This window comes from Castanea sativa, chromosome 1, assembly GCF_040712315.1.
Source record: "Castanea sativa cultivar Marrone di Chiusa Pesio chromosome 1, ASM4071231v1".
Taxonomy (NCBI): Eukaryota; Viridiplantae; Streptophyta; class Magnoliopsida; order Fagales; family Fagaceae; genus Castanea; species Castanea sativa.
Window position 1 is genome coordinate 2101722 of NC_134013.1, and position 18624 is coordinate 2120345.

Consider the following 18624-nt stretch of genomic DNA (forward strand, 5'->3'; position numbering starts at 1 on the left):
GAAAGCTTTAGAGATTTTTAATTTTATTAATGTGTGTATTAATTAATAATTAATTACTACTATATCTTTGTTTTATAGTAGAAACTCAACGTAACAATATATGTAATATAAGGTATAAACTTAAATAATAACTTGTGATGCATTGGTGCATGTATGGACCACAGTCAGCCTCGCGCCTGCCGTTTCTTACCGTTTCTTCTGTAAGCCATGTTTGTCAAATTTTGCGGATGGTAATATAAGAGCATGACTTTTGACTTTATGCTAAGTACCCAATTAAGACCAGATAGAGAAAGGAGAAGTTCATAGTTATCGTTTTTTTTAAATTTGACCATCTCTACCATGTATGAAATTTCTGTCTTGATGCCCTCCAGGACGTAGCCAGAAAATTTTACTTGGGAGCTGAATTGTAGTATTGATATATTAACTATAGATCATATTGAATACAAAATTATTAACTTTGATATATTGTTATTTTCTTAAATATTAATGAACATACAAAAATTATATAGTTTATTATAGACAAATACCAAAAAAAAAAATCAAATAAAAGAACAGTTCGCATCAAAATTATGCCCAACAATCTTTAATGGAATAAAGATAGCAATGCAAAAATGTGAACAAAAAAATCTTAAATACCCTTATGCATATCAACACACACATAGTGGCAGAAGAAATAAACAAAAATAATACTAATGGTAAAATAACAATGATGATTGATAAAAGAGAGAAAAAAGAAAATGCACTTACATATTATGCATATCAACACACACATAGTGGCAGAAGAAATAAAAAAATAATAATAATACTAATGGTAATATAACAATGATGATTGATAAAAGAGAGAAAAAAGAAAATGCACTTGCATATTCACTTCTTTAAAGAGTCAAGAAGATGATGTTGCACCAGGAAAAAAAATGAATTAATAATTTTGGTTGAGATATGAGTTTTTGTGTTATGAAGAAAGAAAATGGGGCAATGGGCTGACACTAGCAGCTACAACAAAGCTCCGTAGGTACTTAAAGATGAAAAAAATATATTGAAATTATGTTGAAAAATGGGTTGTCAATGATACTAGAGAATAAGTTATTATCCATTGGATTAATTATAAATTTTTTGGACAATGGAAAAGATCAACTATTAGTCATTATCTTTTGGACTAACTATAAATCTTAGGAATAATTGGGGTGGACAGGTAATAAAGTTTTGAACAATTGATGAGGCTAACTAAAAATCTATTGGACTAATTAGAAATCTTAGAAATAATTGGGGGGTGGGGGGGGCGATTCTAATTTTTGGGGAGGACTATATCCTATTACTAGTATAGTTGTAGGAGAAGAAGAAAAAAATTGGGGGGGCCAGGAGCAATGTAGCTCCGCCCCTAATGCACTCTAATATGAATATTCTAATTAAGAAAGTTATTATTAATTTTACTACATAACCTTATAACCTTATAGATTGACATGATGACATGACAATAAAACTCACATCAACAATTGAAAAAAAAAATTCTAAATAATTTTCTTTCTTTGTGCCCTGTGTTTAACACATCAGTTTATAAGATATATTTAATATTATTTGTAACTTTATTATAATCACTCTTTTATCTAACTAGTATATAGGTGCTAATAACTTGTTGGCCAATTGATACCTTGTCCTCCCCCTGAAAGGACAATTCAATCGCAAGTTGAGGCAATGAGTAGGGGATATACAATAATTGTATAAAAGTACCCCGTCTATGGGTTGAGTTGTAGGGTAAATTATATTTTACCATAAATAAAATAAAAAATAAGCCAACTCAATAATAAGAGCATTAACATTAGATATGCTAAAACACTTAAAATACTATTTTGGCACACCAAATAACCAAAAACTTGCTACATTAGGTGTGGTAAATCTAAAAAAGTTTAGCAATGTAGTAATCTACTACTTGTAGTAATAATTGTAGCACACATGCCACTTAGTTTTATACTTTTTTATTCCTCTCTCTCTCTCTCTCTCTCTCTCTCTCTCTCTCTCTCTCTCTCTCTCTCTCTCTCTCTCTCTCTCTCTCTCTCTCTCTCTCTCTCTCGTTAACATTCGCTAATCTCTTACATAGCCACAAACCAAACAATTTCTACATCTCTTAACACCAAAATATAAAATTGAAATTAAACTACAATTTTACTTAACCATGTGTTGGGGGCGTTTTTTATTTGTTGCCCACATGATGTTAAGGAAGTCAAGACCGAGACTCAACTTTAGGCTTCAAACATGGCTCAAAGGCTATTGGCGAAGTATAAAAGACCTATTTTGCTCAAAGTCCAGGTTGCATCCAACAAATATTATAATAAGGTCATACCTCATTCAAAGATAAACTAGCACAAAGGACGGCCCACCACAACAAGTGCTTAAATAATAGTTTAGTGATAAGTAAGAGAAATGTCCAACGGTAGATGTTTGGAAAATCAATATTTACATAGTAAAAATTATGCATTTCTTCCATGGTTGGTTAATATAAAAGTGAGCCCATTATAACAAGTACACAAGAGAAAAAAAAAGGTCTAGCAGTGAATATAATAGACCTCCAGCGGTAGACAGGTTAATGAGTGTATTTACATGGTAAAAATCATACGTTTTCCTTATTATTATTAAGTCAACATAAGGGAAAATTTCCAGAGTATCCAAAACATTTTGGCTTTCATCATAATAACAATAAATAAGGATTAAAGGCTCCATAATTACAAATAAAAGAGAAAAAATAGGATGAAATGAAGGAAGAGAGAGATTCCAGCTTAGTGTAACATATATTGAACTAAGATTTTTGGGGACTATATATATATGTGTGGCATGGATGGAGTAGTATAGGCTGTTTTAAGTGAATGGGTATGTAAGCTTGTGATGATATGATAGAGTTAATGTTGAAACTAAGTCTTTAATGGGTAAAGGGTTGTTTATGACTAATTAGGAAGCGTTTATGAGCTGTGAATATGCAGGAATAAGGAAGGGAATGTCTGAGACTAAGTGAGTGTGGGCTAAGGAGAATGATTTATGAGCTTGGGGAGAGTTGAACCACAAGCAAAGTGACAAGAAAAATCAGAAATTTCAGAAGGGGTTGGTTAGTGTTTGTGGGCTAGTATGCTTAGGATTTTATAGGAGAGTTTAAGGGAGCATTAATGAGCAAAAGTTTAAAATGTAGAACTGATTCAGGGGCAGAATAGCTTATATAATTATCCTAGGATTTGGCCTAAAATGGGAGTTTTGCTTTTGGGTCTGTTTTGCTTCTTTGGGCAATGTCACACATGGGTAAAAATCAGCATAATCTTACATTAAATGCTAAGAATTTTGAGATTATGTTCAGCCAATGAGATTAAAGCAAGTATTAAGGAGGAATCCTAGTGTTGCAGCTGAGATTTGGACCATAGGAAGTAGGATTCAACACCCCAAGCCAGGTGTCAAAGTTTAAGTCAACTTCAGAGGGTTCCACTGGAGATCTCTTTATGCCCTCCAAACCATATGTTCCCAAATTTTCTCCTTTAAGATTCATGGGCTTGGTTCATGAACCAATTGCATACATTTTTAGTAATAAAATAAACTATTTGGTTAAGGATTTCATGAGCTTGGAGGTATTGGTTATGGCTTCCTTGAGTTGTGACCAAAACTTAGGAACAAAGGGTATTTATTGCCCATTAACCTTTAGGTGTCAGCCTCTGGTACTGTTCACGTCAGAGTTGGCAGTAGGATAGGTGGCCAGCTCCTAATTTGGTTTGGGAGCTTGATTGCTTCTTGAGGTAACCTTCAGCGGAAGACAGAACTGAATAGAGTTCTTCAATGGGGTCAGTTTGCACACATGGGCTGTTTTGGCTGAGATTTCATGTTGGACTTGGCCATGAGGGTTGAATATTTTGTTGGGCCTCTGACTTGGTGGTTCTCTCCACTTGGACCTATCCTTTTGTTTTCTCATTATGAACCCTACAAAATGGACAAAGCTACCATATATTGCCATAGATTTTTATTTCACATGGGCTTTAGTTGTTAGTGGAAATAAAATGAATCCATGAGTTTTAATAAATATTCATGATAGGTTTTGGGTATTAATTTCCATGGGCTTTAAATAACAACTTGTATAGTTTTTCATAATTTTGCTATGGATTATTTTGTAAATGATATTTTCTTTGGGGCATTTAAATAATGACCTCCAATATTTCTTGAGAATAATATTTATCATGGGTTTTAAATAGAGACATTATCCATGAGTTTTAAATAAAACATGGTAACAACCATTATAGTGGAATAATGTGATACTCTCATTTTTTTTTTCTATGAATGATCATAATAAGGTAAATAATTATCATGAGTTTTGAAAATAGATATTAAGAATGTATAAGGTAAATAGTGACTATGCGTTCTTATATAAATTCCATGAGTTTATATTATGGTTGAAATAAATAAATGTCATAGGTCTAAAATAAATAATCATAACTTTCCATGGGTTTTTATATTAGTACCACAAATTCATAATTCTCCATGGGCTTGATATATGTTTGTCATGGGTTTTGGAAAAATGAATAGTGTGACATAACATAAATAGTTACCATGGGTTTATAATATGGTATGAAATAAATAAATATTATGCGTTTAAAATAAATCATAACTTTCCATGGGTTTTTATATTAGTAACACAAATTCATAATTCTCCATGGGCTTGATATATGTTCGTCATGGGTTTTGGAAAAATGAATAGTGTCATGTAATATAAATGGTTACCATAGGTTTTATACGATAAATTTCATAGGTTTGTAATATTGTATTAATAGGTTTAAGAACTTAAAACCTGTTAATCATTAGACTTTAAGTGAAATACTTATGATATAGTATTTTGCCAAGTATTGATAACTTTGGGCTTTTCACAAAATAGTATCAAATAGCTAGCTTGGGTTTTTGATATTGCCAATGAGAATTGAGCTTAGTTAATAAATAATGATAATAAAATTGGATAAGATTTGAGTTTTTGGGCTTTTTGTGATAATTTATATCATGACCCAATTTACATAATGAGATATGAAATAGTTGTGGTTAACATAACAATAGGGAAAAAATATTTGAGAAAGCCCAATAGCTTATTAGTGATGTTTGAAAATAAATAGGTGATAATAAAATTAGGTGTAAAAAAAAAATGTACCCTAACACCATGCATCACTTTATATCCAATATAAAGTAAACCTGTCTTTTTTAAGAAAAAAAAAATCATTTATTTTCATTAAATTTTATGCTTGAACTATGATATATTTACATTCATTTAGTTAGTATTTATTCATCAAATTAATCTTAGTTAGGTTAGTATTAAATAAATTTATTCAATTAATATTTAAATGTAAAATATCCCATTTAAATTTATTGTGTTAGGCCTTCAAACTATCTTTAGGAACCTCAACAAAGACAATCTATCTCCAATGATCATGACTCTCTGGGAAACATAGTGTTACTATTAACAAAGTACTATATATTTCATCAAAAAAACAAAACAATTAAAAGGGAAGTAATGAAAATAACGAGCTGCTAGCCTCATTCCAACTTACAACGTTCGGATTCTTGTAACAACTAGAAGAAAGCGTTTCTTGTAATTTCTAGATTTTATATATATTGTGGCATAGCTTATTTCTGTTGTTCTATTCACTCTTTGAGATTTCTGGGTAGTGTTTATGAGTCATATCTGGGCCGAATGCTTATATGGAGAAAAGTCGTAAGCCTAGCCCAATAAACTTTAGAGATAGAGAAAGAATAACACTAATTTTTGTTGAGAATGCCCAGCCCAATAGTGCTGGACCTGGGAGTTAGGCGTTCACTACTTGCAAGTTCTCCCAACTCCCAATCAGAGAAAGGGGTATTTCTTGAAGTCTCACTGTGAAAATATTGATTTGATTAAATTGATCTTGAATCATTCTACTTAGTCTTATACCACACACAAAGAAGAGTACACCATTTTTCACCACAAAACATTGTCATTTGCTTTGCTGGGTGAATTTACATATCTAATATTTGGAGGGGCCAAATATCTTGAGAAAGAACCTGTGTAATAATTGATAAACAGTCTATATTGAAAAAAAAAAATTTGTACCACATTCGTTTATGCTACAATTTTGTCACAACTTTAATGTGACAAATGATAAATAGTAAAGAAAAAGTAGTAAGTTTAAGTAAAAGGTGATATAAAGTTATATAGTCACCGTTTGTATAATATAAAATAGTTGTGAAAATAGGTGTAGTTTTAGAATTATCAAAGTTAGTGGAGCCTATCGCATTCTCCCTTTTCAATTTTTCCTACTTTCTGATTGTTTGGTACGACCAAAAAACGCAAGTCAAGACTCAAAATTGCGGACCAAGATATAAAAGGAAGTCTCTGGAGTGCCCTACAAGTTCTCCTCATAATTTGAGTAAACCCCTCAGCATGTATTCCTAGCATTCTTGGATTCTCTTTATTGTATAATTCATCTTCAAACAAACAAAAAGGGCATTGATCCAAGCAATTTATTAATATATCCCCTGATGGGAACTAATTACGAAAGCCAAAAATTCCACGCATTTCCATTTCAATAGGCGACCAACGTGTAGCTTTGTGAATTTAGTCATAAATGACTAGCTGCGTATTTTATTTCACACACGCATCTCAGATGGCATTGCATCAAATTCGGCATAAGTCGTTAGTCAGTTTGATGAGGTTGATAGTAATCCAAACCAATATTGTGTACAAGTTTGGTAAAAACTGACTCCACACTAATAAAGCTTAGCTAGCCCTCTACATTCAACAATAGATCACTAATAAGTTTAACAAGATATATAATATATATGAAACAGAAATTAAAGACACTGGTTTCATATTTGCAATATTAATAAAATGCATTATGTTTTTTTTTTTTCTTTCTTCTCTTTGAACACTCACTTAAACTGCAATTTTATTCCTCAAAAATGAAAAATAAAATGGGCAATTATTAAGAGAGAGAGATATGTACACATTGAAATCTCAAAAAACCAAAAGAGAAAACAAGAATCTAAACATTACCATCGGGCCGGAGTGGATCAGAGGACTTTTCACCAACGTAGTCCACCTCAACTTTCGGGGATCGAGCCGAACCAGTTCGAGAAATAAAATTAGGCGTGAATGAGAACCGCCAATGGTCGGACCGAGCAAACCGGTCATAGGTACGCCCAATGCCCCCACTTGCACTCCTAAAACCCCTCCTCGAACTCCTCACTGTAGGAAACGCCACCGCACAACTTTTTGTTCGATTCAACAACGTCGTCGAAGTCGAACTCACAAGCTGACTCCGTACCTCTTCTGGTAACCTTAGCGTAAACCTCTCTTGATTCTCTCTCGGTTGAACCAACGAGTGACCCATTGAGTATGATCTTGGAAATAACTTGAATCCGGTTGACATTGACCTATGTGGCTGGTTCTGATTGGTTGTTACATTTGATGCTTCTAATACATCTTGGGGATGATGGGAGCAATATAAGGGTTCCTCGATTTCGGGTTGACTCGAATTGGTATCTGGCTCGGGCATTTGGAGCACAATTGTCCGAGGTATTTCCCCGGGTTTGGGAACCAAGTTGGCTCGACAAACTGGGCACGTAGAGTGAGAGGCAAGCCACGCGTCAATACAATCTGTGTGGAACACGTGACTACATTTGGGCAACAAACGCAGCGTTTCATCATCTTCGAACTCGTTCAAGCACACTGCACACTCCAACGCGCCCTGACCGATTTTCAGTCCTTTCACAGAGGAGTAAACGAAAGATGGGAACGACTGTATGACCTCCGCGTCGAGCCCACGCGCCCTTCTGGAGCGTCTTCCACTTCCTCCCATGGCAATAGCTAAGTCGAGCCGACCGCGAATCCTACGATCTGCGCACTGGCGCGTGTACACGGACAGAAATCCTAGGAAGAAGAAAATACTTACGAGGATTATCATAATCAAAGCCATGCGCTTGTCGAACTTGAGCGCAGACAATGGGTCCTGTGGCATAGCTCCGTTTGTGTCGTTCTGTGCTGTGACTTGTAACAACATGTGGAACAGAACAACAATCTTGACCAACGAAGCCACTGCCATTCCATGATTGACTTGTAAGTGTCTGAGAAACGAACGGCTGTGATGGGTTCTGTTCTGGACTGTCATCACTGATCATCAGAAACTGTTTATTTTTGAGTCAGTGAAGGAGAGTGACAAAACCGAAAGCGTTTCTGATTTTGATGATTTGGGTGTTGCCGAAAGCACAGGAAAAGGGAAAGCAAAAGCAAGAAAAAAGCTGGGATAGATTGTGTTTGTGTGTCAGAGCTGGCATAGGAGAAAATCATTAATATAAAAAAGCGTGAGAGAATGTATGTATAGAATAGAAGTATAGAACCATAGAGAGACAAATAAATAATTAAATAGTATAATTGAAAGAGTCAGTGGCTGTGGCAGAGTTGGTATTTTTTTTTTTTATGAGAGAGAGTTGGTATTTTTTGTTTAAGAGAAATGATAATGAATGTTTGTAGGGTGGTTAATAATTTATTTTAAAAAAATTATAAGAAAAAAAAAATTAATGTTTCGATATTTTTTGTATTTTTTATAAAAATTGTATCAAAATTTTTTATATTTCATAAAAATTATGTTAAAATTTTTCTAAAATGAATAGTTAATTAATGCTTGCATAACTCTTTTTTTAATTATTTAATATTATCGGCCTGTTAAGTGAGTTTAAACTGTAATTGTTGAGTATTGGATATTGAGTTTGACTTAAGGGAATAGTGGGGCCCACAAGGAGGGACTTTGATGTAAACGAACGATGATGATGTCTGGTTTGGTTTGAAGGAAAATAACAAAATAGAAAAAGATGAAGGTTGTCTGGTCGTGGTAACGAGTAGCTGCCACGTAATAAGAGGAGGGCTACGTTTTGATTAGTTGTGGTTTGGTTGATATTTTGATAATATGAAAACAGTGAGAGGTTTCTTTGTTTTCTTTTGGTTCCCAGTACTTCTAAAATCTAATAAACTGTGTGATTCTCTGTGGTTAATTCGATCAGAACAAGAACAAGAGCATTGAGTTTTGCAAATTTATAGTTTTGTTAACATAGTTGGATTTGCTGTCGATCAACCCAAAGATTTTTTTGTTTTTTACTTTAATTTATAATCTGCAGAATTTTCTTTGTAATTAGCCAGAAACCGACACAACTCTCCGGTTATGGGCTTTTGGAATGAATATTCGACTTTCTATTGAATACTAATTTGATTTGTTTAGATAGTAGATATAAGATAATGTAACGAGTCATATCAATAAGTAGGAAGTTTAAAAATAAATTATTTTTTATAATTTTTTTTCACTATTATTCTAACAAGTTGGGTTTTTTTTTTTTTTTTTGGTTGATTTGATTTTCTATAGGAAGTATAACGATTTAAACAAAACCATTCTTTAAGGTTGTTTAATGTTTAACGCCTAATCGATCACTAGTGTAGCCATTAAACTTTGGGTACTCAGCGGTAGGTTACAATTGATATCTCAACTCCAAACAATGCAGCAGAAAAAGAAATCTTCCAGCTGAAATTGAAACTTAGTGCTCAACTCCAGTCCATTAGGGAACAACTTATTTAGCTGAAGTTGAAATCTTTTTGTTAAATAAAGTTAAAAGCTAGCTGAAATAGTATAGTAGTACTCATAAATAATACAAAAAAAACTCATAAATAGTAGCAAAAATAAATTAAATAATAACAAAAAATTGACATTTTCCGACCAATGTCAAACGCAACTTTAGTACTAGTAGTTGAATTATTTACAAAGCTTGAATCTTCCAACATGAACTTGAGTATATATAGTTTTCATATTGGAAAGCTACAAAAGCTCCAAATGCACTCATTACCCTCATCCCCAAATGCAAAAGGCTTGAGTCTTTCAACCACTATCGCCCTATTGGGCTACGTAACTCGGCGTATAAGGTGGTAACTAAAATTATTGTTGGGCGCATCAGACCTTTATTAGCGGGGCTTGTTTCTCCTCTCCAAACAGCCTTCATCCCCGGAAGAAAGGGTATGGACAATGCTATCATGGTTCAGGAGCTGATTCATCCCATGTCAAAGAAAAATGGCAAAGAAGGGGTTATGGCTATTACAATTGATTTGGAAAAGGCCTATGACCATCTTGAATGGAGTTTTATTAGAGATACTTTGACTCTGTTCAAGTTCCCAAATCAACTCATATCTTTGATTATGAGTTGTGTGTCCTCATCTTCTATCTCTATTTTGCTAAATGGGGGAGCTCTCGATCCTTTTCAACCTTCTAGGGGAATAAGGCAAGGCGACCCTCTATCCCCCTATTTTTTTTATCTTATGTATGGAGGTTCTAGGGGCATTTATATCAGAAAAATGTGAAGCCAAGCTTTGGGATCCTATAGTGGCTTCTAGAGGGGGGTTAGCCTTCTCTCATCTGTTTTTTGCTGATAATCTCGTATTATTTGCAAAGGCTGATCAGAAAAATTGCACGGCGATCAAAGATGCTCTTAACACCTTCTGTGAGCTATCCAGTGAAAAGGTAAGCGTAGATAAATTTCAAGTGTTTTTCTCCCCTAACACACCCCAACACACTAGGGATAATCTGTGCAATGTATTGGAGTTTCGGTCTACCCCTTCCTTAGGGAAGTACCTTGGTTTTCCGATCAAGCACACTTCTATATCTCAAGACTTTGGAGCTGTCATTGATCACGTTCAAAGTCGTCTTGCGAGTTGGAAAACCCACCTTCTCTCTTTTGCAGGTAGACTTGTCCTTACCCAGGCAACCATTGCTACTATTCCTAATTACTATATGCAATATGCCTCTCTTCCTCCAAAAATAACTCAATGTGTGGATAAGTTATGCTGTAATTTCCTTTGGGGTTCTACTAATAATAAGAAGAAACTTCACTTAGTGAATTGGAGGAAAATTACCAAACCCAAAGAGTATGGAGGTCTTAGGCTGCAATCTGCCAAGGAAAAAAATATTGCCCTCCTAGCCAAGCTTAATTGGCGCTTTCACCAGGAGAAAGACAACTTGTGGGCTCGTGTCCTCTCTCATAAATACAGACCTCGGCCAAGGCAGCCCCTCTCAAGGCCTAGAACCTGTTCTGCCATCTGGACAGCTCTAAAAAAAGGAGAAAAAGTGTTCAAAAGTGGCACAAAGTGGATTGTAGGGAATGACAGCAACTTGAGGGAAGGACCAGTTAAAAGCCTCATTATGGATCCTTTGAATAGGGGAGAGGATTCTTTACTGCTCAAAGACATTGTTCATAATAATAGCTGGGATTGGGGGAGGTTATCTTTTGTTTTTCCAGCAGCCTTCCATCAAAAAATTAAAGCAACTCCGATTCCCATTGTTGCAGGTGGTGTAGATCGGTTATCTTGGTCATCTTCCCCCAATGGTGATTTTGAATTAAAAGAAGCTTATAGACTGGCTTGCCTGACGGAGAAATCTAACCAATTCGATTCCTTTATGGGAAGTTGGGTTTGGGAAGTTCTTACGCTTCCAAAAATCAAATGTTTTCTTTGGCAATGTGCTCACCAAAGCATACCAGTTAGAGATGTTTTTACTGAGCGAGGTTGCAACTTATCTTCATCGTGTCCCTTGTGCAATGAAGTCACTGAATCAATTATACATGTATTGAGAGACTGCCTTATAGCACGCCCACTTTAGAACTCCTTTCCACCTCCAATCCAATCTAATACCTTTTATGGTGTTCACTTGGGAGATTGGCTGTGCATTAACTGTAAGTTCCAACAACCCTCCTTGTTAGGCATTCTGTGGAGTATTATGTTCTCCTTTGGAATTTGGAGTATTTGGCTGTACACCGGAACAATGTGATTTTCATAAATGACTCCCCTCATAAGCCACTGCTAGCTGGAACGTTAGCTAAAGCTATTGAATATGCTTTCCTCAGCATCAATGGAAGACTGAGGCGTAGCTTCTCTAGCATTCAAGTCAAGTGGCTTCGCCCACCAGAAAATTGGTTCAAAGCTTAATTCCGATGGTTCTTCCTTTGGAAATCCAGGGCGTTCTAGTGGAGGAGGTAAAATTAGAAACTCCAATGGTGAATGGGTTAGCGGGTATGCTAGAGCTATCGGTACCACCACTAGTGTTGCAGCAGAACTTTGGGCATTGAGAGATGGTCTTAACCTCTGCATTTCACTAAACCTTCAAGCCATGGAAATTGAACTTGATGCAAAGCTTGTTGTTGATCTTATTAGCAAAGAGGGAAGCAAGCCTAACAACAATGATGTGATAGTTACAGACTGTAGAGAGGGACTCAAGAAAATTCCCAGAGTGAGAGTTCTTCATTGTAATAGAGAAGCCAACAAATGTGCGGATGCCCTTGCTCGCGAGTTCGCTCCAATTGTATTGCTACTTAGTTAATGATATTTCCCTTTTCTACCAAAAAAAACTCACTAGCTTAATATTTATATATTCCTTTTCTATAACCACTTGGATATTTTGTCTTCTTGTTTTTATTTTATTTTTTTGGCTAAATACTGTTAAGATGTTCTAATTTAAATATAAATCTATCCCTTCTTCTTCTTTTAACTTAAAAAAAAAAAAAAAATTCTCATTTAGAATATAATTATAATATTATCATAAATGTAGTGGATTATTATCTTCTTTAGATGGAAAAATATTTAATATTTAAGCTCCGTTTGAATTGGGCGTCCGCGTTCATCACGTTTGCGTTTTTGGCCTTTTTTTTTTTTTTAAAGTCCAGCGCCTCTTGCACTGTTCATGGGACATTAACAGTGCAAACAGGCTTATGAACAGTGATTTCATTAATGAACAGTAACTGAAATACATATATATATATATATATATATATATATATATATATATATTTTTTTTTATTGTTTTTAGTTTTTAGTTTTCAACAAAATAAACGATATCCAAACACATACTTAGTGCTTCATAAAAAATTGTTAATAGGCTGTGGGGATAAGAGAGCCGAGTAGAAACATTGGGCCATGGGCCATGCTCGAGGATGCAAAGCAGTCCGAGGATGATCAAACAGTAAGAAAAGCATGTGAGCTAATGGGCCGAGGACAAGGACCAATAACAACAAACAAGTGATGTATCCCGAAGAGCCAAACTTCCTCGGGAGGCAATGTGGGAGGTTGAGGCCCGACCATCTAGAGAATATCGTGCAAGAGGCAACTATGCTTCGGGAGATAAACTTCAGAGAAGAGAGTCAACAGTGAACTAAGAAATATCTAAGAAGAAGGCTGTCATTGCCACATTAAATGTTCTGTACCTAACCAATTGGCCACATTTATGTAGAAATGATGTCTGAACAGTGATATTCAACCTTACAACTACACACAAATTTTCCAGGAATGCTCTGATGAGACAAGCATCAAGGAGATCATCTACATAGTCAATAGGTGGAATGCTGGGATTGAGAATAATAGAACTATATAAGAAAAAGACTCCTGTGAGAAATGGGGCATAAAATATAGAAGGGAAAAAGAGACAACTTTTTGTACAAAAACCAAAAAAGCTTGAGTTAATATAAGAACACTCCCTTCTAAGACTTGACTGAGGATCATAATTTCATTCAAGTTGTATTTTATTATCTTTCTAATATGATTCCAATCTATCATGGCCTGTACTTGATTTATTGAGTTTCTTACCCATAAAATCCACTCTCTAAAACAAGTATCTTGATTTGGGCTCGCTGAGCCACTATCCATATTCTTTAGGTTGGGGGTCCCACGCTTGTCCTTACATAAGCAATAACTATATTCACATAAATAAAAATAGTTAATCACTTTTTCACTTTTCCATAAAAGTTTTTTAAAAATTGTTTACTAACATATGTCCTAAGAGTATACGTGAGCAAAACCCACACACACACACACACAAACATACATACATACATATATATATATATATATATATATATATATATTTATTTATTTATTTATTTATTAACACTTACATGTGAAAGACCTTTAATAGATATAAACATAAAATAATAAATATGTTATTCGTTTGTGGTTTTTTTTTTTCCATTAAAACATAGTGAAGTAGTGTTCACATAACTTGATTTATTGAGTTTCTTACCCATAAAATCCACTCTCTAAAACAAGTATCTTGATTTGGGCTCGTTGGGCCACTATCCATATTCTTTAGGTTGGGAGTCCCACGCTTGTCCTTACATAAGCAACAACTATTTTCACATAAATAAAAATAGTTAATCACTTTTTCACTTTCCCATAAAAGTTTTTTAAAATTGTTTACTAACATATGCCTTAAAAGTATACGTGAGCAAAACCCACACACACACACACACATATATATAATTTTACTAACACTTACATGTGAAAGACCTTTAATAGATATAAACATAAAATAATAAATATGTTATTCGTTTGTGGCTTTTGTTTCCCATTAAAACATAGTGAAGTAGTGTTCACATAAATGATTATTTTATTATTTAAATGAGTATGAAATACTTTTTAAAAACATATATGTGCATGCACTGATGCACAATTGCTTGCATATGTTTTCATACATGTGCGTGCATGCCTCTAAGAGTCTCAATTATAAAATATACATCTTGAACTTTGTTGCGGATGATTTTGAGCGTAGCCGCGACGTGTTTTTCGCTAAAGGGGTGACTTTGCTAGATCCATATTCGTTTCGGGGAGTTCAATTTGGAACTCGACATTGGGCCGCATAGAGCAATGGCTTCCGGTGCATTTTTAAGCCTACAAAATAGAAGAAACTCAAAGTCTAAGAATCGTGATAATAGTTGAAATAAATAAATAAATAAACATGTTTAGCATGATAGCTTTGATTAAATGACAAGTTGAATATCACAATTATGTATATTAAGTGATTTCCAATATTAGAGGTTAATTAATTAAGTGTCACATGTCCAATAATGGGATAAGTTCGATAGTCCACATTCAACTATGGTACAGTTTAGGTTCAATATAATAAGGTATGTCCAATAATGGTCTATGTCCAAATAATATATGTCCATTAATAGTTTATATCCAAATAATACATATCCAATTGTGGTGAGATGGATTCAATTTATTAATATATATGTTCGTTATTGAAGAATCGGTAAATCTATGTTTATTAAATAGTGGGATAATATTAAAGTAGTTTGCATCCAGGGGTATGGTAATAATGAGTTAACATATACTTAATAATGTAATTTCAAAGATGGAGAAAACATTGACTTATCTTTTATTTTTTTTACTCCAGCTGTATAGCATCACTTTATTCTTTATATGATTTGTGGCTCCAATTGTATAACATTAGTGAGCTAATAACATTTCAGCGGCATACTAATATGAGTCTAACGGTACAATGATAATGAATTAAAATATACTCAATAATATAATTTTGGAGTTAAAAATATAATGACTTATTTTCATAGTTTGTGGCTCCAGCTGTATAACATTAGTGGACTAATAACATTTCAGCAGTATGATAATGTAAGTCCAGCGCTGCAGTATGATATGCTTAGTCCTGTTATAGTGACTTCATGATTGAAGGGGAAGAATAGGTGCAACTAGAAGGAGAGAGAATATGTCCAGCTGTGTGCATAGGTTAGTTAAGTTTATCCCCTTTATCATGCACTTAAATGATTTTTCCCATATAATGCTCTTTTAGTTTTTAGTCAAATATGAGTGATATTGCCTTCCATAAGAAGGGTTTTTAGTATTATAAGTTTTTGTCTTTCATAATAAGGGCTTTTAGCATTATAATTATATTCCTTCCATAAGAAGGGCTTTTGTAATGTGTTTTTGGAAGAGTGTTTGATATCTTTTAAAAAATATGGAGATGATAAGAAATATATATATATATATATATATATATATATATATATATATATATATATATATATATTGTGAGATATGATGTTTGTAAGATATATTAGAAATTTATGTGAGAAGTGTGTATGGATAGTTTGTGAGGAATGTGTTTGTAAAATGTATGGAAGTACGAGAGATATTGAGGTTAAATATAGTAAATACATGGGATTATAGTTGCTGGACATGTTTTGTGTTATGATAATGGAATATGTTTCTTTCTAAGAGAAGAGATTTTGTAAGAGAAATGGAGAAAGATATGGAGATATATTTATGGATAGCAAAATGATGAAGTTTCGGAATGTAGAGAATGAGCATAAGATGGGGTAGTAGTGGTGTGGTAGTTTACTAAGAGATTCTTGTAAGAAAATGAGGAGTATGAAGATGTATTTATGGGCAAAAAGATATAGGCATTTTTTAAATATGGAGGGAGAGGAAATAAGTATAAGATGGTAGGGGTGGTGTGTTGTGTTGTGTGGTTTTTTACTAAGAGATTCTTGTAAGAAAATGAGAAGTATGAAGATGTGTTTATGGGTAACAAAATGATGAAGTTTCAGAATATTGAGGATGAGAGAGTAAGTATATGATAAGGTAATGGTGTGGTGCTTTCTAAGAAGAGAGATTCTGTGAGAGAAATGGAGAAGGAGATGGAAATGTGTTTATGAACAACAAAATGATGAAGTTTCAGAATACTAGAATGTGGGAGAGATGGGTAATAGTGTGTTATAAGTGCGTTCTGTTGTGTGGCCTGGTCCTCTTTATATAGAGCCAAGTATGTAACTAAGTTTAAACTTTGAGCAAAATGAGTAATTTTCTTAGTTGGTTTTTTGGTTTTTAGCTAAAAGAGGAAATCTGAAACTTTAAGGTTGCTGCTACAGCTGTACAGCAGCTAACACATTAGTATAGTAGTAGTTGCTGCAGTTGACAGCTGCATAACAGTAGCTGTCCTGACACAACTAGATGATGTCAGTTGTATGATGTCATCTGCTAGAGGAAGTATTCAACATTAAATTTATGGTTTGGCTAAAAATGGTATGACACCTTTTATGTGATCTTTCTAATTCTGGTGTTGTAGCTGAAGGCTAAGGATCTTAGCTTAAAATGGTAATGATGAAGTCTAGTCATCAGTCGAGTATATTCATCCAGTTGATGCCGAGACCTCGTCACTGCCCTTGCAAAATAGACTAAAGCTTTCTTGAGATGGACACCGGTGTGGCACTTGTCACAACGTCTCCGATGCCTAAGTTAGTATTTGGCAATCTTTTGAGAGTAAATAAGAAGTGTAAGAATATTTCTTCTGGTTGGAGTTATGTACCTTCTGTATTCCTAATGAGTGTGTATATATAGCTTTTTAGTCTCTAGTCGTTGGAGCCTTGATTGGGGTTTTAATGCTCTTTCCTGTAACGCCTCGGGGCTTATTAGAGTGCATATTAATAAGGCTTCAACGGTCTGACAGTTGGCTTGTAAATGTTCGAGGTATTGAATCCTCTTATTAATGACTTACCTGCCCTCGTCTATGCTTAGGATGGATGGACAAAGGTATTCTCTAGAGTCGTCCAAGACAAGATATCTCGTCAATCCCATCAGCTACCCCCCAAGTTTTGTGGCCGTCGTGGTGTGTTAGGACGACCATCGGAACATGAAAGGTCTTTTGACTAGGCGTGGCTCTTGGGGTTTTGTTTTGCTTTTAATACGTAATGGCGGCACTTCGTACATCGTGGCCTCGTGGCGCGTTTTGGCTAGTGCAGTTAATGTGCCAATTGTGTGACTCTTGGTTTTCCCGCTGGATTTTCGTTTTTTGTGTTTTGGTTTTTAAACTTCTCTTCTTTTCACTTTTCCAATCATTGCTCTGAACTTCTTCTTCTCTAACTTCCCTCTATGATTTTCTCCGAGTCGGTGCATTCTGTGGCTGAGTTTTCTGCGCTTTCCTTTTGAGGTAAGTCTTTCTTCCCTTCCCTCTTTTATGGTATAGCTTATGAAAAATTTTTGATTTATCCTTTTTCTCTCTTTTTTGCACATTTGTTTTTGGTGTTTTGGGGTTTTTAGGATTCCTTTCTTTACTTTTATTTTCTATTTTTCATGTTCAATAGTGCTGAGGTTAAGGTAGCTTGCCCCTCGGTTTCCTTCTTTTTTGCACTTTTGGGGGCCTCTTTAGATACTTCTCATGCTTCTCTTCCTTCAATTGGAAATTTTATCTTTGAGGGTAGTGGTTTAGGTGTTGCATTGGGTGAGTTGCTTCCTGTGCTTTGTTAATCGATTAGTTGGTTTGAGAGTTTGGTGAGTGAGAGAAGGGCAATGCCTGAGGTGAGATCGAGCGAACTTGAGACTGGGTTGTTATCTAGTGACGACCCCGCAGAGGGGAACACCGCTGTCTCCGTTCCTCAAGTGGTTATGGCTTTTCACGCCCTTGAGGAGGTGTGTGGTTTGGACGGGGAGACACTCTCTAGGTTTAAGGATAGATTTCAATTTCCAGATGGGGTTAGGGTTCGTCTTCCTCATGAGGAGGAATGAGCTTGCCACTTCTCGCCTAGGGAGGTGTGCTTCTACAAAGCCGCCTTCCTAAGTGGACTTAGATTACTCGTCCACCTATTTATTATGGAGCTTTTAGGATATTTTGGTATTGCTCCTGGGCAACTTATGCCCAATTCGTGGAGAATAGTGGTCAGTTGTATGGAGATAAGGTATAAAGAGCAGGTTGAGAAGGCCATCGAGTATGCGAGGATGATCGAAGATTTTAATGATCTGGTAGATCCGCGAACTCTAGCTTTTTATTGCCT

General features: G+C 34.9%; 2 protein-coding genes across 2 annotated transcripts; one reads left to right on the plus strand and one right to left on the minus strand.

Moving 5' to 3' along the window:
- Positions 1-6799: 6799 nt before the first annotated feature.
- Positions 6800-8370, minus strand: LOC142605730 (RING-H2 finger protein ATL11-like). The gene has a single exon (XM_075777174.1). The coding sequence runs from the start codon at positions 8148-8150 to the stop codon at positions 7026-7028; it is 1125 nt and encodes a 374-aa protein (XP_075633289.1). The 5' UTR covers positions 8151-8370; the 3' UTR covers positions 6800-7025.
- Positions 8371-10340: 1970 nt separating this feature from the next.
- Positions 10341-18358, plus strand: LOC142621553 (uncharacterized). Its single transcript, XM_075794839.1, has 4 exons — positions 10341-11577; positions 12028-12371; positions 16923-16951; positions 18109-18358. The coding sequence occupies exons 1-4, from the start codon at positions 10341-10343 to the stop codon at positions 18356-18358; spliced, it is 1860 nt and encodes a 619-aa protein (XP_075650954.1).
- The last annotated feature ends 266 nt before the right edge of the window (positions 18359-18624 follow it).